This window comes from Oreochromis niloticus, linkage group LG16 (assembly GCF_001858045.2).
Source record: "Oreochromis niloticus isolate F11D_XX linkage group LG16, O_niloticus_UMD_NMBU, whole genome shotgun sequence".
Lineage (NCBI taxonomy): Eukaryota > Metazoa > Chordata > Actinopteri > Cichliformes > Cichlidae > Oreochromis > Oreochromis niloticus.
Window position 1 is genome coordinate 14,888,512 of NC_031987.2, and position 20,778 is coordinate 14,909,289.

Consider the following 20,778-nt stretch of genomic DNA (forward strand, 5'->3'; position numbering starts at 1 on the left):
GGTCCTAAAAAATCTTTGAAACATGGTGTCTAACCAGATGCTTACTCTGGATGGCATTACCTTAGCCTCCAGCAACACTCTGAGAAATCTTCGAGTCCTTTTTAATCAGGATATGTCCTTCAGTGAGCACGTTAAACAAATATGTAGGACTGTCTTTATTCATTTGCGCAATATCACTAAAATTAGAAACATCCTGTCTCAAAGTGATGCTGAAAAGCTAGCTCATGCATTTATTCATGACTGAAAAGCCTTCAGGTGATCCAGAACAGCTAAGAGAGTATTAACTGGGACTAGAAAGATATTGTCTCATATTCATTTCACTTCACTGGTTACCCTTTAAATCCAGAATCGAATTAAAAATCCTTCTCCTCAAGTTCTTGAATAATCAGGCCCTATCATATCTAAAAGACAGTACTTGTGGTTCCTAGGGTATTTAAAAGTAGAATGAAAGGCAGAGTCTTAGGCTATCAGACACCTCTTCTATTGAACCATCTCACAGTTTGGATTCATGAGACAGACATCTTCTCTACTTTTGAATGTATTCTTAAATTTTCCATTTTTATAAAGTAGTTCGGATTGGATCAAGTGACCCAAAGACATTCTTTCGTCGTGCTGCAACAGACTGCTGAAGTCTTTCCATGATGCACTGAGCATTTTTTTGTTGTTGTTGTTGTTGTTCAATCATCTCTTCTCACTCTCTGTGTGTTTTTACACCACTACTGTATTTAACCATTAGTAATTATTAAACTCTGGCTCTCATCCATAGCGTGTCTTTTGACTTATCTATTTTCCATCACCTTCAACCATAAGGGGAAAGAGATGGCTCCTCCTCCCTGAGCCTGGTTCTGCCAGAGGTTTCTTCCTGTTAAAAGGGAGTTTTTGCTCTCCACTGTCACCAAGTGCTTGCTCATAGTGGGGAAGGGTCATGTAATCGTTGGGGTTTCTTTCTAAAATTGTAGGGTCTTTATGTTGTGACATAAAGTGCATTGAGGCTACTGCTATTGTGAATTGGAGCTATATGAATAACAATGATTCAAATAATGAGTCTTGAGTTGACCTCTCCAGATCACAGACCTCATCATTAATGAACCTGTGTAGGTAAATGATTAACATCCAATGGTTCTGCATGGAGTGTTGTTTAGGGTCCCCAACGACACAAGTACTGACACAAAGTGCACAGATGATACGAGTTCCAGTCCAAGTTGTGGTTTTGTCTGGTAGCTCAAAATGTATTCATGTAGTATACAGTTTCTATTACTTAATTATTTTACACACTGATTAATATAAACAGCTTTGTCTGATAAATTTTGATGAGGAGGCATGCTGAGAAATGTTTTACATTTGTAAAACATCATCTGTGGATGACGTGTGTGAACCCGTTTACCTCAACTACAACAATTTGTTTTCTCATAGAGGAATTAGTTGGTAGAGCAGTGTTGTAAATGATGTTAGCAAGCAAAGCAAATACAGTAATGCTCAAAAGAGGAAGGAGCAGAAAGAGTATACTGCCATGACTTTGGTTCTGAGCAATGTAGTCAATGACTCTGCTGAGCGCAAGGCCGGAAAGATAAAGCTCTGGTGGGTTAGTAGTTCATGTTTTTAGAGATGACTGATACATTGTTGGCACGCATTTGTTGAAAATTTGCAGTCACACTGTGTGTTATGTGTATGATGTATCTAGAACTTGTTCCACAGGAAATGAATGATGAATGCTAGCAGTGAGTGTGATTGTGGCGATCTCTCGTTTGTCCCTTGCTTGCTGTAATGCTTACATTACAGCTGTCTTTGTGTTAATGTAGCATGGCTGGATTTGTTTTGAGCTTGTAGCCTGGTGGTGTGACTTTATAGCATAAGGTTAAATAAATGTGTCTGTTCCGCTGATGGTGCTGATGAAAAATTCTAAGCAGCTAAAATACTTTTAAAACCTAACTTTTAAATTCTTATGTGAGTGTTTTGATGCCCCTCGGTGACACAACGTGACCTCCTCTTAGGTGACAGGCTTCACTGTAAAATTCTGTTAATGCAACACAGAAAAAGGGGTTGACTCATTCATGTAGCGCGGATGGCTTCAGTGTCAGCGCTTTATTTCCTCCGTCTAACGGACATTAACAGCGTATGCAGAAAGAGCAGCAGAACAGAAACGCGGATGAGTCACGCCAGTTGAAAGTGCGAATGGGAAGATGATAAAGAAAAAAAGTTTAGCTTCAGATAAACGGCTCCGGGAAATTCTGCCCCTGTAACTTGCGCAGTTCTGCACAGTCATTTCTTTCGAAATTACCCTTGAAATGTAGGGAGAGGAAAACATCCCATCTTTCTGTCAAAGTCATGAATGATGCTCAGTCAGTGAAAAAGTTTATTGACCCACTGACATCACATTTTGTATATATAATAAATAGTGCAAAAAGAGACGACACAATGCAGTATGAGGAAAACACGAAACAGTTTTCGATACATCAAACATGTATATTTAAATGATGGCGGGCTTAAAATTAAAAGTAGGTCTTACTTTGTTTAAAATTCTATATTATATGTGAGATCAGAAACCAGAAATTGCACACGGTGATATGCTTTTCTATCTGCTTTCTGTCCCTTTTTGTGTCTTCATAGAGAAGCAGATAAGACACAATACAGAACATATAAATAATAATAACATTCTAATTTCAGTATTTCTTTTTCAGTAATTATAGAAAAACGTACCTCATATTTTTACAGAAATAAAAACTGAAGACTTGCACATTTTGCCAAGAGAGCAACAGGCTACTGTACATAGCTTATTTTCAGAGGCAACACTGCTGATACTACATATTATTCAGTCATTCTGACAATAAGTGCTTTCATACTGCAAAATAGGCCAACACTGATACCCAGCACAGATATTGAAGTATGTCACTTGCCTCTGAAACTAAAAACATGAACATATGGACAGGATGTGAATGAAAAGCCTCAGTGTATCACAGTTTCACATTCACTACACCGATTGTTCAGATTATTTCAACCCACAGCTTGAAATAAGGAATCACTTTGCATGATTTCAAACACACATGCAAGCACACCTACACATGTGCAGATTCAGATTTCTGCACTTCCTCTGAGCCTGTTTATGTCGAGGCTCTGTAGGCCATGTTAGACGGTGTTGTTAGTGATGCTAATGTGAACCCATATTCCAACTGTGCTCCCCTTGTGTGGTATGTAAAAGTAATCAGCATCATGTTGCGCTACATTTGCACCTTCGGCAGCTTTTTTTGCGATTTTTTTTTTTTAACCTAATGCAAAAATAAGTCAGGTTTATATAAAAACAGTGGATTTTGTTTAGATGTTTTATAGGTTTTTGTTTAGATGTTTTATTTTACATTTATCGGATAATTGCTCATTTTTGTTCAGCAGCAGAAAGCTTTAATATGCAAATAATTTTTTTTAGAAAAAGAATAGAGTAGACATTCATAGATTTTCTTATCTTTATATTAAAAATATGTATTTGTAGTGATTTTTATGGTTAATCAAACAATGTCAGAAATATTTCTTTGTCATAATAAACTTTCATTAGTTCAAGTTGCACACTATATGCTGAAAAACTCTTTTCATGTAGTGATCATTGGCACCAGTGGATGAAAAGTTCATCACTCCATTAGATTTCTTCTGGGCACCATGCTTATAACACCCTTAATTATCCAATTGCTGTGAGTTCATTTTTCATTAAAAAGCCTTGGATGCATTGAGCTAAAGATGATCTTTTAGTTGTAAGCTTAGTAGTGCTTTGTGTACATGAGTACCGGTCAAGCAGAAGCACTTCTGATTAACAGGGAAAATCTGTATCTGTGTCTGTCATTAAAAAACAGTCAAACCAGCTGTTCTGTTTCGTTTAAATCCAGTATCCTACAAGATTGTCATTTAGCACATTAACTACCCAGCAATACTGTATTGGCTACAAGATATGGCACAAATATCAATGTGCAACTTCAAGCTTTGGGCACTTATGATACTGAGGTAGCAAAATAATCTATTTATACATCAAACACGACTTATTTAAAATGGCTCTTCCTACTAAGAGTTTAGCTGTTTGGTTAAAAATGTTGCTTCACAAGGTGTCTAAGTGCAAAGCTTTCAAAAACTATAATACTTTGGCACCAACGACGACACGATGAAGCTCTCCGACGGTGTGGTTGTGTCCCAAGGAGGGCGGTCTCGGGCAGTAAGAGAGGTCAATTATTTTACACCAGCGCCAGCACCGGTGCCGATCTGCAGAGCAACAAATCTAACTATTCTTTGATGTCCTTGATAACGGATAGCTGAGACAAGGTTTTCTTGACCCGCAGAGCGGTCAGTCGTGCAGCAGAGTTGGCGTACCAGCACTCCCTCATCAGCTTGCCCATCACACGCAGAGCCTGGTGTAGCAACGAGATGAGGTGACGTTATAAGTTACAAAACCCAGAAAATCAGAGGTCAGGCTGCAGTGTGTACTGGAATAACACATATCAAACATCTAATGTGAACAGTTACACTGGTAACTAAGCATGCAAGCTAACCTCTTTGATTGACTCTGTAGAAATATCTTTGCAGCCTTTGCAGTGGTAGTAATAGTTTTTGGTGGCTAAAACTGAATACAGTGGTGTGTCAGAATAACGCCCAATTCTCTTCTGTCAGGAAGTGGTTTAACAAGAAATGAGATCTGAGACAAAGAAGTCTCAGACCTCACCCTGTTCTGTCAATCACTTTTAGCCCATTACCCGAGGCCTTGAAGTTAACCAGTGCTATGTGTGTCATCCCTCCAGTGCTGTCCTGACTTCTTAAATATCACATTTTCTGTACGTTTAAAAAAGCACTTCCACTTTCATATGGCTGTAATATGTATAGATTTTAATCACCAAGTTTCGTGATGATATCTGTGACGATAGTAAACAGTGTCCACTACAGTGCAACTCCCCCAGAACGGCAAGGGCTATACTACAACTTTGATGTTTTTTAATACAACATGCTGACATCAGCCTATCAAGGTCAAATGCTTAGCCAATCATGGTACTCGTGTCCTCCAAGGCCTAGCATATTGTTTGAAAGTTTGAAGGAGATCCATAAAAATTGTGGGTAATAAAAAGCTCTTACTGAGTTTGAAATTTGGTGCCTTGACCTTGACCCGATTTTCCCCAAAATGAAATCAGCTTGAGTTGTTATTGGTATCTAATATCACACAAAATTTGAAAACGATACCTTGAAAACTGTTGACATTAGACTGCAAGCAAACAGACAAATATATATGATAATATACCCCCTCCCTTTGGGGTAGAATAAAGAAATCTCCTTCAAACTGGCAAAACACAGAAAAATTATGGTACATTTATTGACCTGTGGATAAGACTGAGGTAGTAGTTTGTGGCCACAGTGCATCAAGCATGTAGGGCGATAGCTATTGCCTATAACCTCAATAGCTGTTACCTGAGCTCCTTATGTATAAAGTTGGGACAACAGACTAATCTTCGACAGCCACCTCAGCTTAAATAAGCATGTCACCTCAGCTGTGCAGCTTGGTTTGCAGCTTACAAGACTCAATGAGGTCTGCTCAGTTTTATCTAGATAAAATCTAGAGACAGTCATATACATGCTTTAAGCTCCTCTAGATTATCTTACTGCATTTCTCAGTTCACACTAAAGCATATTTCAGATCTCCTGACATCATTTGCTCGTGACTGTGACATCTAGCTCTCTGGAAACAGTTAGAAAGCCATTTCTAAGGCGTTAGGACTCGAGAAAATCATGGTGCGAGCTGTTATCCACAAATTGAGAAAGCCTTTGTATTTACTTGGGTTATTGTTGTCTAATATTAATTTTTTTGATGATCTGAAATATGTAAGTGTAAAAATGTGCTGAAAAAGTAAGAAATAAAGACTTTTTCAAAAACTATATATAAATGAAGTTTACAAAGTTTTACGCACAAAGGTTTGTTCACGTAATTTTTTCAGTTTTAAACATGCTCATGCTTTGATACAGCTATTTCATACACTATAAAGTTTCCTATGTGGTTAGAGGCTGTTGGTTCACTGATGCTCGGTTTGGTGCTAAACTGTGACTAATCATGCTTTATGTCACCATGACTACAGTAACTGCAGGAACATTGAACAGAACCACAAAATATTGGCTTTAATAATGAATTAGTCTCACTGGCTCTTTGACAGCTATCTCACATAACGACACATCAGATTTCTGTCTCACCTCACAGCTCTGCCACTGATTGGGTATGCTGGGTCTGAGCTTCTGATCGCAAACCACTTTCCTCATGTCCTCAACGGATGGATCTGAAGGCACCATGTCATAATAAGGCAGCTGAAAATCCTCATGAAGTCCTGTGAAAACGGCAAAAACAAAAAAGCATTTTGTTTATTGTCTGGGTTTACTTCATGACGTTTATGAACAACTTGACTAATTATGTGCAGTGTGCTGTGAAATATAAGCAAAGATCTAGTGTTTCTAGTTTCATGTATGCACTCTTCTTGAAGCAGTGCATGCTTTTCCTTTTTTCTATCATTATACACTGTGGTGATACTCAGTGTAATGCTTTAAATATGGCAGCGTATGTGCAAGTAATACTTGCGAGCCACAAGTTCAGGCCTTAGTTAATGACGTTAATACGGTTACACGGGTCTGTGTGAGCACAGGTGCTCCACAAGCCTTCTGTTTACAAGGAGCAGCCAATCAGAGGTGAGATAGGTTAAAGGAAGAGGAGCTGTAGAGGCTCGTTGCAGACAGTCTGCACTGAGAGTCAGTATAAATTTTTTTTTAACTGTGTATTATGCAAAGCAAGTCTCTCACAGAGGCTCCCAAAATAAAAGTATTGTTTTGGAAATTTGCATGAAACTAGTGGTAGCGTGTATGTGTGTGCGTAGTTTGAAATACCCCTATCAGAGCATCTTCTGGCCAGTTCCCAGAACACCAGGCCTAATGAATAGATATCCGCCCGCTTAAATGACTCAAAGGTGTTTATATTGATTGTCTCATCCAGGATTTCTGGAGCCATGTACCTGCAGAGGACAGAATGATTACTGTCTAATGAAATAAAAAGCCCAGTACCTCTTGCAGTATATAGTTTAATCAATTTGTTTGTGTGGGTTGGCTTCAAAACTTTGTCCCCCAAGTTCTAAAAATGTGAAACCACAGGTCACATCACCCTTGTCAAAACCAGCAGAACATATAAGCTGCAGGACATGTATCCATCTTCATTGCTGAAGACAGCAGAGATTCAAGAGCTGATTCAAGTGCTGCTCTCGTGGGAATGTTTGCCACTTTTTAAAAGGACAAATATATCATCTCTAAAAGAAAACTCAGCACTCAAGCCTTATAGACTGACCAAAAACAAGTCCACAACCACTAGGAGTCGCCAAAGTCTAAATGCTTGAGAATGGTCTGCTGCTAAATAAATACATTTGTTTTTGTGCTGTTTATAGTTGCATCACTCCTGTTTGTTCTCTCACACCAAATAAATTGAGATTTCATGACTTTTACTCAGCATTTTTCTCAAACGGGCTGTGTGAACTGTGTACACAGACACTACATGATGATATCTCCTCTACAAAGAGTATTATTTATGCATCAAGCAGGGGGGAAAAGCTGTTCTACACACGTGTTTCTGCACTTTTGACCTCTTTAGACTTTCTCCTTTCCTCCATGCATCTTGGAAATAGGTGAAGCTGTGCCAGAAACGCCTTGTGCAATGTGTACACACACGGCTAATATTACTCTCTAAATAAACAAGGCCAGTTATACCAGCATGACACCTGGAGGGCCTTATTTGTGACTGTGGGTTCTGCTTTTCTTGCTGAAACCAAAACCAAAGATGCTGGCTTCCTCTTAATGTTTAAGGGCCAATTAATAGTATTACTTTAAAACACACCGACAAGAGAGAACAACTCAAAATGACGAATAACGTTTAAAGAACACGGAAGTGATTTCGGTTTAAAGGCACTTCAGTTTAATTTCACATTTCTGTTTTGTGTGTGTTTTTTGTATTGTGACATAAATCCAACCTCTTAGTTCCCACTCTGTGGTTGGATGGTATGTCTATGGTGTTTGTGCTGGAGTCGAGTTTCACGGCCAAACCCAAATCTGCAATCACCGCCGTCCCGTTCTTCTTCACTAAGACATTTTTAGACTTTAGGTCTCTGTGAGCAATGGCTGGCTTCCCTAGAAGCAAGAAAGTAACAATTAAGGTTATTCTGGAAGCCCCAAAAATGTTCTTTATATTACAGCAAATATTTTGGGTCTTTTAGAGATGGATGAAATTGAGCATAATTTTCCAGCCTTAATGTCATAAAATGTCACCTTATCATATCACAGCAGGTTTTGCCTTACACTGTAGCGCTGAGTTGATTAGCAAATTAATGGTCAGTCAATGGAAATTTCTTCTATATATAAAATATCGAATTGAGATATAGGAAGCACGTGGCCAAAATACATTTGCTCCTTTTAATAAGATTAAAGGATATATATATATTAAAGGAAATGGAACACCCTTTGAGCTTCTCTGATATGACTTCACTGTCCTAGAATTCAAGTTCTTTATTTACTAAGTACATTCATACCCTGTGTGCCAATGATTTCCATGTGGAGATGTGCCAGCCCACTGGCTATGGACAGAGCAAGAATAATCATGCCTTCCACTGAGACCGTGTGCCTGTTCAGGTAATCATACAGGGAGCCGTGCTCATGGTACTCTGACACCAACCAGAGCTGAGTCCATGAGCCGTTATCTGCAAAGAGGCAGCAAATGACAACGTTATATGTTGGCGAAATTAATTCATAGCTTAATTTGTGAGTACATTTGTATTTAGTGCCTAGTTGTAAGACCTTTGTTATCAGCAGCAATAAAGCCCAGGATGTTTTCGTGCCTGAGCATGACAGTCTGATAGATCTCAGCTTCACGGAACCACGAGCGCTCGTCCCTGGAAGAGAAGATCTTAACTGCCACGTCCTCGCCCCTCCACTTGCCCCGCCACACCTCACCGTATCGACCTTTTCCGATGGTCTCCTGCAGGACGATGGTTCGAGCTATGGTTCGCTGGACCAGCAGTGGCAGCCCTGCAAGACGCATACGGGAAGAGAAGAGCAGTGGTTTTGTCTCAGCAGATCATAGCTGGAGGAATCAACAAAATGTGTGCAATTACTGGATTATACTTGTACCACAATGGTCACAATCTGGGCCACTGTGTCAGTAACCATGTGACAAGTTCAAGCAGTTCTCTCACCTGATCCTGAACCAGAAGTGCTCATGTCATATATCAGATCTTTGAGACTTTTGTCAGGTGACATTAGCATCTGATCATCCAGAGGCTCCTCCGGGTCCTGCTTATGGGATCGCCTGTAGGCACAACGGTGGCCCTGCACAACAAAGACGCCTAGCAGGATCCCTACACACAGCAAGCAGGAGGGCACCAGGATCACCACGATGAGCTGCAGCCTGCTCCAGCCGGGTTCTTCTGAAGGCCTCTCTGAACAACAACACAGCCAATATTATTAGTGTGTAGTCCTTTTCTAACATTCCTAGTACTTTTTTTTAGGCTCAATAATCAGTAGAACAGGGGAAGATTTGCAACTGTGTTTAATGGTCTAAGGTTCCTGCTGTGTCTGCTGCACACCCTGGTGGTTACTAGAAAACATGGCAACAGCATAGGGGGCAATTAGCACAACTCAACACATCAGTGTTACATAAAACTCCAGCTAGCATAGATGAGTCAGCTTTTTCAGACTTTTAGAAAAGCTCAGCAAAATTAAAACGCCACTTATTCTGCAGTCCTAAATTTTAGATAGGTGAAAATTGAACATTTGGCAGATGCAATGTTTTCTTGTTTTTCCAGCGTGTCTGAAAATTTTCATCACTGCCTGTAAGTGTCATTAATCAAAAAAGGAATAAAGATATTGAATCTTTTAGTGCCAGCAAGCTTTCACTCCTCAAAAAATACGTGCCGTGAACTAATCAGCAACAGGTGCACCGTCAGACCTCGCAATTAAAGATATGGGCTTGGCAAAACAAAATAACTTGACGTTTCTGTCCCTGACCTTCATTCTGTCTGTGGGTGGCCAGAGGAAAACCTGGACACAAACAAAAACAGGTGAGCGGGTGGGAACTGTGATAATAAGAGATTTAGAGACATGCTGGCAAAATAATGTGCTGTCACTGCTGCATTACTACCATGACCTAGTGCTAAAATTGTTTGGTCTGGGGAAATAAAGAGGGAGAATTCTGTAACGATTATTTAGCCAACTTCAGGATTGCAGGAGCTACAACTAACTCTTTCAACATATATGTGCACATGTGGGTACTGTAATAAAAAAAATAAAGATCTGAAAAAAACCTAAGTCCCCAAAGGATGAAATGTCCTCACCAAGCGATCCTAAAATGTGCAACATCTGCAGATGGCCCAATGTGCAAAGCAACACATTGTGAACTAAACCACAGTTTCTTAAGACATCTTTAGCCTTTTACCTAAATACAGATCCTGCCATGTGTCCAACTGGTGCTCAGCAGATATGGTGCAAAACAAGACCTTACTCTCCTCTGGCTTATAAGACCTTCTACACACTCTTTTTTTTTTTTCCCTCTTAGGTGACTCGGGTCATCTCAAAGCTCATATCTGCTTTTAAACTGTTTACTACAGCTAAGAGAGGTTTGGAAATTAGGTACAAAGGAACATAAAGTATCCCTTCCCGTGTGTTGAAAAACTCTAAAGTAAATCAAATTGTACAGCTACACAAACCACTAAACACTACCTAGCACTTAAATGTCTGAGTATAGAAATGCATGGAAGTCAAAGCGAGGTCATGAATTCTTTACGTATAAAAAAACTCCACAGCTAAACGGATGAGCTGATATGTAGCAAAGCAGTGGAACAGATTGATTGCGCTGTCCTCATTCACAGTCAGCACCATCATGGCCTCGGGGCACTGCCCCAACCACTCTCATTAAAAATCTGCAGCATCAGACACTTCAGCACCAAACATATGAATATGATCATATATTCGTTTTGTTTCTCACTGACCATCTATACCTTTCTGCTTGCAAATTGGAAACAATCAGTAAATGAATCCATTAGGAAATCAACTGATAATCTGCAGTATTTTTAATAAAGAACAAACCATTTCAGTAATTTTTTAGCCAGCTGCATATACAAAGGTGTGAGTAATCCTTCTCTGCATTAAGCCCAACTTCCACCCGACAGACCCATGAGAGGCTTTTGGGACTACATGCCTGACAAAGTATTTATTTATAAATCAGGCGAGGGAGGGGGAGGATCACTAACTGACGTCCCATAGCCTCTGCCAGATTTGTTATGTCACAGGATCTAGGAGGATCAGCATCCACCTCGTCTAGCCGGGACCAGAATGAGTGGGAAATCCCACACAGATTGAGCTGGTGTTGCCGCTGAGTGAATACTACTGAAGCAGTGGAACATTAAAAGACTGTCTGAGGGGCTGAATGCATTTTTCCTTTATTTCAGTTTTCCAATATCCGCAAACTGTTTATATATAAATCTATTCATGTTTGTATCCACTATCACAGTTTATATAGGGCGGAGTACACCCTGGACAAGTTGCCCATTGCAGGTCTAACCCAAACATACAGACAAGCATTTACAGTCATACCCACCGCTAATTTAGAACGACAGGCTAACCTAACATACATGTCTTTGGAGACTGGGAGGAAGCCAGAGTATCCGGAGTAAACTCGCACAAGCGCACTTGCAAACTGCACACAGAGAGGCCCCAGCTGGCCAGGTGGTCTCGCCACATGCTGCTGCATTACCGCACTGTGGACTGTTTATATATATCTCTGTACTATTTCTGCTTCAAAACACAACCAAAAAATAGTAAAGGCAAATAGACACAGCGGCCTCAGGTCAGTAGCATCGTGTGGGCTGTACCTGGGTATAGGTGCAGGGTCTCGTTGTTGCAGAAGTCAGTGAAGCAACAGTTCCTTTTGGAGACATTTCTGGAGCTGTAGCAGAAGACCTGGCCTTTCATCTCAGAGGGGGACAGGCAGGACTTCACTGCCTCCTCCTTCCCATCGATCAGCATCACAGAGTTCCAGCAGGCGCCGTCTGCTGCTGTCTCACAGGTGTTGTTGGCACACAGCTGGCACACACACTTCAAACCTGAAAGACATTGAGATTTGGTGATTTTTGCCTTCAGACACTTTACAGCTGACAGCAGTTACTGTACTTCATTTATCTGTGAGTGACTGAGGGGGATTGGGGGGGAGGACAATATACTGACTCGCGTGAACAGTGGTTTTTAACTCTTTAGTAGCAGGATGCTCCTGTTACATAATGATGTCTATGCTCTTAAATGGATGGAGGTGGAGGAACCAGATTAATGCCTCTTAGTTTAACACCCACATAATCTTGTGTTCTACTTGGAGCTGTTGTCATGCTTTGTTCCATAAGCCACTCAGTGTCTGATAAGCAAGAGTGCACTGCCTGCTCACGAGAAAGAAAAACAAATAGCTTTAAAAATTGCTAATTATTTAATTGTGTGCGGTGTTTTTTATGGCGCCTTCAGTTTTTAAGCTAAAGGTCTCCACAGCCTTATCTTGGAAATTGTAATATTTTGTAACAAGTATCACCCATTCATAAATTTTTTTATAGACACTGATGGCTGATCCTGAAATGTAATTATCAACAGCTAAGTGTCCTTTGACAATACCTTAAATCTGGTTTTCATTTAAGTGCAATGGCTTCACAGTTTCCAGTCATGACTGCTGTATGTATGCAATATTTATTTTACTTACTGTACTCTGTAATAATCTTAAGCCATCCTTCACTGCCTTAATTTGGATCCACCACGCCATAAGACCTGTTGTCAGAATGGCGTCTTTACAGCCACCCTTCCACTGAGACCATTTGTGATGAATCTGCAGTGGACAGCAGACGGATCAACTGAAGGACCAGATGCATCTCGCAGGTTCTGCATCAGGTCTTAGCTGGATTTTTTCATATTTCTTTAGGACATAAATTTCAGATACTGTCCATCTACTGTAGATATTTTTAGCCCTACCATTTCTTCATTTGTCCTCCACTTGTCCAATTTTTACAGAATTTCTAAGGGCACTCTGAATACAATGCTGAGATGTGTCAAGTCTTCTGCTGATAACTCTTTGGAATTGGTGGTGCAAAAAATACTTTATGCTCTTTTTGTACATTCAACTAAATAAATGGGAATAATTTCTGCCTTTTTGACATGCTCTTAGAAACAAAAGGCCTAAAGATACAAAGTTGCCTGTTATAACTGCCTGGATAAACAGTAGTTCCTTCACTTAGTCGCCTTTTTATACCTAAATATAGATCAGTGTCAAAAACAAACAAACAAAAAATCTGAAAATGGTTGGATACAGGACTGGATGGAAAACAAGTGAAAAAGCATCCAAAGTCCAAACCTGGAGACCAGTTTTCTAAAAATACAATAAAGTCTGGCTCATTGGAAGCAAAATATTAAGAAATTAGCTTAATCAGCTGTATTTTTATGTTTTTTTGTTGTGTGCTTTTTAAAAAAAAATCTTATCAATCATAAATTCATTGATACGTAGCGATATCAGAAATCAATCCCCGTTTATTCCAGACTCTTGTTTTTTTCTGCTCCATCACGAATCTCCTGGAAAGCTGATCAATTTTATATTGACTTTGCGTTTTGTACTAAATCTGGAACCACATTGCTCACTTGGCTCAGTTCCCATGAACTATGACTGCCTTATAAGTAAATTTGACTTGTAATATGCATGTCACACAGAGGTTATGTGGTACCTAAACTCTGGAAGAGCCAAAGTATGAAAAGGGGATTTAAACAAATATCATTACATAACAAAATAATATCTTTATAAACATAATCTTTATTTTCAACATCTTGTAGCCTAACCATTAAAGTGCGAAAATGTTCAGCCCACAGTAGACAGTGGTGGACGGTCTAAAAGGAGAAGTTTTTGAAAAATTCAATTAGAGTATATTTTTCCTCCAGCCTGCTGTGCTGTTCATTCAGGTGGTTTTGATGCGAGCTGCCCAGTTTTGGACATGTTGGCTGTAATGTCTGGCTTCTCTCTGAGCATAATGGAACAAAATGCCACTCACCTTGTGGTGACTAAGGTGCCAAAAACGTGTTCGACAAACAGAGAACTGATGTCTCTTTTTTCCAGAACAAGAAAAAGAAATACAACCACAAATCTTGCTTTGACCAGTGTCATGTAACAACTATTTTCTTCCCACAGTCTACAACCACTAAAACAAGCGCGCAGCTAGCTAATTATAGCTCTGCTGAGAGAAGACATCATTAATGTTTACATCCCATAATGCTCTCATCACGAGTACATGAATCCTTCTGCAGAGTGACAGGGATGGCAGGTGTAGTTGGGAAGAAAGGAAATATCTCCTGCATGAAAGTGCTCACAGATGGCAAAGATTAAAGAATTTTTTTTGACCTTGTCATGATTTCTGAAATGAGACATTGCTGTTGTATTTTTAAAAAAATAAAATAAAAAAAAATAAAGCACTTAGAGACCACGTGTCACCTGATTTTCTGAATTTAAGAGCAGGCAGACATCTCTCCAGCCAGCCCCAAAAATGGGGGAACTCACAACAAAACACTCTAAATGGATAAACTGTGAAGGAACGAAGACATAAATTTTATATTCATTATACTGACGGGACATAATCCCCAGTGGACAACTGAGCAGCAATAACTCTTCATCCTTTTGGTCTTTAAATGGGACTGATTGACAGTTAAAAATATGACCAATCTTCTCTTTTAAAGGTTTGTGTAAAGCTCATCTTGGTGAGACAGACCTGCTGACAAAATCAGCACAAAAAAGTTCAGATGAAGACTATTTGAATACTTTTTGCCTTTTTATAGCATACCTGGGGTTGCTTGGTAACAACCTCTTCAAGGACAATTAAGTTAAAATACACCGAGGTGCGGCGAGAGTTTCCTTTCTTAAAGCTGATGAACGCCTGAGCACTGGTGTGTATTTAATCACTTCTTTTTCTTATTTCAATCTTCTCCATTGTATAACACTGACGGAGACCGAAGGCTTGATTTGAGGATCGAGCATCTTAAATGGCAAAACTGTTTTTCCAAAATATACATGTTCAAAATCTTGTTGAGAGTTTATAAAAGGCCCAAAAACTTCTAAGTAAAAACAACTGTTTTTATTGGCTTAATTTGTCAAATTAGCGAAAACAAAAATCTAAACTTTTTACAATAAATGACGAGTGCAGTGTAAGAAAGATTTCTTTAGATACACTCTTGAATGGGACTGTGAAACCTCAAATATTCTAACATAATAGTTTAACAGGAAACTTGTCTAACCATTTGCCCTCTTTCTAAATCCCCATCCTATGATGATATATAACTACATTTCAAATCTCTGTTTCAGGAACTTCATATTACCCCATATTTACTTGATCATAGAGTCAGTAGTAATGCCTCTGCATGCATATTTAAAAAGCTGTGAAAAGAAAACCAACAATTAATCAAAGTTGATTCCACATCCATTCAGTTTTGAAGTGGATCTTTGCTTTGAATCAGTTTTGAAATGACTGTTCGCAGCTTTTAGAGCTTGTTTTGTGACAAACCCTAGAAGGGGCAGCTGAATCTGAGCAGTGACAGTAATAAGTACTCTTTTAAATGAAATATTGCGCAAACTCTGCACATGCTGTTCACATTTCTAAATCATTCTCCACAAACTTACAGGTTTGGATAGCCCTGCAGCACCCCTCAATCCTGAAAGAATAATTACTCATTTCCTCAGGCGTCACTACAGTCAGTTACAAATTCATTTTCTCTCTGTGTTGGGGAGTATAACACTGTTATGTGCAGTGTTGTCTTGTTATAACTGTGGACCAAACTCAATAAGTCCCTTTGAACTAATATCTGCACTGATATAACAGAGACAGTGTTTACAATTACAGGAAACAGGCACACACAGAGGGAATATACACTAAAATCACCCCAATGTTACTCAAATAAGGAATCGGTTCACTGCAAAGAATGTAGAAATAGAGACATTTTTACTTTGTTTATTATTCTGGCTTTACTTAAATCTGCATTTAATGAGCCTTGTTAACCTTTTAAGTAGCCCAATTATTCGGATTGAATTCCAGTGTCTAGAAGAATAGCACCGAGGCTTGTAGAATAATTTGGAGGCATTAAGCAATAAGAGGCATTTAGCGCAATTAAGCAATAACTGGTTGTTTTTAAAAGTTTCACTTAATCATTACATTAGAAATTAAGCTATTACATAGCTAAAGGTGACCCAGAGTGACTAAGAGAGTGCAAGTGGTACAGCTTACCTTAAGTCACCTGTAACCTGTTACTTTAAGTCAGAGAATCTCAGATGAAAAAACTTGTGCATTTTGATTATTTTCAACAAAATGCATTAGATAAAGATCCTGACATACGAAGTCTGCCAAACAATAGTTTTCATCCAGTTCAACCCACCATCTACTTGCCCCCCTGGAAATGTAGTAAAATATGCACTGCAGTCAAACACAGTTTTCCTAAGTTGGAGTTTATGTCTTTCTGTGTACTTGAACCCAGCAGCAGCCAAACAAGCCAGGCTGTTTTTATGAACAAGCACCTGTTCTGTTTTCCAGCTCTGGAGTCGAGTGGCTGCGGGTTCTCCAATTCTTAATGCATTTCATCAATATCAAATGCAGTGTTACAGCACTGGTGCACGTACTTCAAGATGCAGCATGAATGTGGGTGGAAACTATGCATTGTTTTCATCAGTTAACCTGACATCTATTTCCATAATGAACTGTTTGGTCTGTAGAATAAAAGAAAATTGTAAAGCCTTCAATTTAGGATTTCCTACAGCCCAGCTTTCAGCAAATATGTAGTTTTGGGCAACAAGTAGTTCGAAAGCAAAACATATGACAAGAAAAAGTTGCAACTCCCTTTAGAGACACTTGAATTATTACCTCAGTTATCAAGTTATGAGAGTAGCTCCAGGTTATTTTTGACTGATCAACTATCCTTTCAGGGGTGTAGTATGAATTCAATCACAGAAAACAAATAATTAATATTTCTATTTCATATTAAGCTAAACTTTTTAATCCTAGATACAAACAGGCTACAAGATAAATGCTTTAAGGTCTTTGAAATGATATATCACAGCATGTGTACTAAAGCTGACCACATTTATTCCACATATTTTAGCCAAACCTACTTACTGACAGCTTGAAAATACAGTCTTTTAACACCCATACTTCCCCACCGCACACATGCTGTTTGTGGGCGGTAACTTCACTTTCAGACCTTTTTAACAGCAGAAAAATAAGAAAAAGAAATGCTCCACTTTTGATCATATCTATCAACTTCTTTTTTTTTATTGCTATAAAGTTTTGTGTGATTTTGAAAAGTCAACTATACTAATTGAGTTAGTGTAGGCGGTCTAAGAACTCATTAAAAACCTTAAAAAACAAGTGGCACAGCTTATTATCATGTTGCACCCTGAGACTGTGTACCTGCAGTCAGCTGGGCGACAGTCAGGAAAATCAACGCCGCTTGAAAGCACTGCTTCCCGGGACGAGTCATGGTATGAGCCGCATCTGCTCCCTCTCTGACGCACCGCTTACACAGCTACTCTACAGAAAACAGAGCAAATAAACATTGCGGTAAAGTCCGTCGGCCATGCACCCCCGCCACAAACGTCTCCGTCTGTAAACGATCGAGAAACGCAGTTTGCTCCGCCTCTGTTGACTGGACTTTAAGAGGATTAGCGCTGCAGACCTCTGATAAAGACATGTGAATGGGAGCCAGAGAGAAAGTGCGTCGCACATCCATTTAACTGCTGTCGGTCCAATGAAACACCACCTCCTGTCTGCCAAAGGGATATGGAAATTACCTCTGCTCACTGAGGTCGCACTTATTTACTAAATGTGCAGAGATTTTAAACTATTTACAGTGTAATCTGTGGAAATTACTAACTACAACGCGACAATCTGGCCAATCTGCAACCCATACATTATTAATAAATAATCCACAACAAGACTGCTGAGCTCCCTAATGAACACATGAGAACATGAGCACTCTGTGCTTCCCTGAGCGCAATTAGTGTCAGTTAATGCAGAAAGAACGAATATGTCATAAGAATGTGTCTTAATGTACTCTGAGCCCCTTTACGCACAGTGGCAGCCTTCCAGGCTTAAAAAATGGAGCCAATGCAACGTGCCAAAACCTCAGTTTCTCCAATGGATGCTGACCCCAAAAAGCCAGTCACTTCCCATGTTACAAAGCCCAACTTTAAAAACATGTTTACAGCCTGCTACAAAAACAGTTTTGGTCTCTAAGGAAGCCAATGTTTCCCTTTATTTTAAAAAAAAAAACTGCTCAAGGATTATTCTCCTTTGCAGCTGCCTGTTAAAATGTTAAAGTGTCATTAAGCCTTAAAGTGATGCATTATTAGGGGTCATGATTGCTATGACTGACAGGTGGATACCAACACAGCTTCACCACACCATCACAGCGAATCAGAATCAATAGCTTAAACAGGTTTGTGGCACTTTTTTGGAACATTTACAATAGAAATATCTACTGTGCACCTTTGCAGTATACACATATAGTACAAACTTAAGAAGTGCAGTTCCTCCCGTGGGTGCTTCAAGCTTGCTGTAGAAAGTAAGTCACTGCAGCTTTACAGCTTACAAAGTATGTTTTCAACCTGTATAAAAAGCTATTAATGGTATCTGATCTACATGTAGCAACAGTACAGGGGTGATTTTATTATTACTATTATTTTTTTGCTAACTTACCCTTTAAAACTTTAAAAGTTTGGTGTACAGCTGCTTTGCCAGGTGGATGCTAAGGCAGCTTTAGCCCACCATTGTTCAGGCTCTTTCAAGCTCTAAAATGTGAGTTTGCAGTCCTGTGGATAACTCCCATCTTTTATATACAGCCTATGACAATTACGCTGGTCCCACCAATATTAATATTGTACTTCCAAACTCCTTTAAAAAAAAAAAAAAAATCAGTTAATTGCAAGTGTGGTGCCCTCGAGGATCTGACAGTTGACTGTTTTGAGAGTTCGGTGATCCAACAGTCAGCCTATCCTGTGGCCATTCCAACTGCTCTCCCTGGATGAGAGGAGCAAAAATAGAAAAAAGAAAACTAGGCTGCACAGACGCCACTGCTGACCTCCCTCCCAGTGAGGTAGAAAGTAAACACTCTTAGTTGATCAACAGTGAATGACGTTGCTGTACATTCAAAGCTGGACTCACCTGCATTAAAGAAGTTATTTACAGCCAGCCATGTTTCTGCTGCTCAGGCTGCATAGCAACAAAAGGTGCCAATGTCACCAGGGACAGTGAAGGTTTGATCCCACCTCAGAGAGACTACACGATCATAACACAATCAAAAATCGGGATTTTTAAAAAAATCTATTTATTCATGGGCGGTATACACATTGTCTACAAACAAGGAGTGGCGAGGCAGCCACTAGTAAACTCTGAATCCAGGAATCTTGGCTTTTGGGGGGATTCTCGCAGCACAAACAGTCTCTGCTCCAACTGCAGCAGTTGTGGTCCTTGGCAGTTAAGAAAATGAATCACTACTAATGTGGTGACTGACACAATCTTCATCAAGGCACTACTAGGAGAACATCAAGTCACAGGGCCAACATAAGAAAAATGAGAACTTGTACAGATACACTGACAGGCAAATGCACAATGTTTATTGAGGGTGCTAAGAAAAGAAAAAAAACATCCAAGACTTTTTCTTTTTTTAAATCACTACTAGTTAAAAATGTAGGATTTTCATGAAGTTGGATCTTTTTTGTTTATCCATGAGTGCCTTTATATAATCTGGTATAAACTGACTCTATATTGTTTATTTTTAACATTTAAATTCTTTCAAATATGTTGATATTTACTTACTGGAAAAAAGTAAAACATACTTCATCACCATTACACCCTCTCAGATAATGAACACAGTGCAACCAAGTCTAGCCCTAAACCTCAAAGAAACAGGATGGGACGTTAAAACTGCTGAACATGAAGACTTGTATACCTTAAAAGTCTGACCGCTGTTTTTAACACACACAGGGCATCCTAGATGGTTAAACACCCACTGTTGTCATTCAATCATCTGGCCTATAGCTCTTTTAGCATATGAATTAGTTTGTAACCAGTTTGACACTGCCAAAATCTGCTCTCCCCAAAGTTTGGGCTTTTGACCTTTACCAAATAAATAAAAATGAACTGTTTGCATTGTTAGAGCACGTCTCCAGCAGTCAGAAAAGAAGCTGCTGTTTTAGCTGGAAAGATAAAAAGCTCTGATATTCCTCTTGAGATGGAAATGGTCCTTATTATGCACTGTGAGCTGAATTTTCTGTTCGATTCGTAGAAGCTGGAAAAGTTCAGAACAGTCAGACACTGTACTCAGAAAGTGCAAGGACAAAACAGCTGGATAGTTAAGACTTAACAGATTAGCAGCTGTCATAATAGCATCTTGACATCAAAGCCCAGCTTGAACAAAGTGAAATGAAATGAAAATTAGAGTAGAGCCAGCAGCAGCATGCGGAGGCTAACCACTCGATTTCATACAAATAATTTTCCATCTTAGCATTTTAGCATATTAACATTTACCAATCAGGAATAAAGCAAAGGTATGATAAGAAGTTTCAGTGAACACTTTACAGGTGAGGCTAGAAAAACTCTCTGTAGTCTTGTGGATTACTTCTCAAAATTAAGAAAATTTTGCTAAAATTTTGATAGGTTATGGGGGAAATAAACGGAGGTACTGCTTCATCATTCGAGG

General features: G+C 39.3%; 1 protein-coding gene across 1 annotated transcript; it reads right to left on the minus strand.

The window, feature by feature from the left end:
- Positions 1-2,340: 2,340 nt before the first annotated feature.
- acvr1c (activin A receptor type 1C) lies at positions 2,341-17,782 on the minus strand. Its single transcript, XM_003447417.5, has 9 exons — positions 17,490-17,782; positions 11,901-12,131; positions 9,228-9,470; positions 8,830-9,060; positions 8,565-8,732; positions 8,010-8,166; positions 6,883-7,007; positions 6,202-6,332; positions 2,341-4,382 (listed from the first exon to the last, which is right to left on the minus strand). Exons 1-9 carry the CDS (start codon positions 17,557-17,559, stop codon positions 4,257-4,259), a joined length of 1,482 nt encoding a protein of 493 aa, XP_003447465.1. The 5' UTR covers positions 17,560-17,782; the 3' UTR covers positions 2,341-4,256.
- Positions 17,783-20,778: the final 2,996 nt, after the last annotated feature.

Excerpts from the sequence above, each read along its gene's own strand:
- acvr1c (XM_003447417.5), bottom strand. The coding sequence starts at position 17,559 with ATGACTCGTCCCGGGAAGCAGTGCTTTCAAGCGGCGTTGATTTTCCTG. Across the intron at positions 12,132-17,489 it reads TGTCGCCCAGCTGACTGCAG|GTTTGAAGTGTGTGTGCCAG; the intron begins GTACACAGTCTC and ends AATGTCTTTCAG. Across the intron at positions 8,167-8,564 it reads GGAAATCATTGGCACACAGG|GGAAGCCAGCCATTGCTCAC; the intron begins GTATGAATGTAC and ends TCTTGCTTCTAG.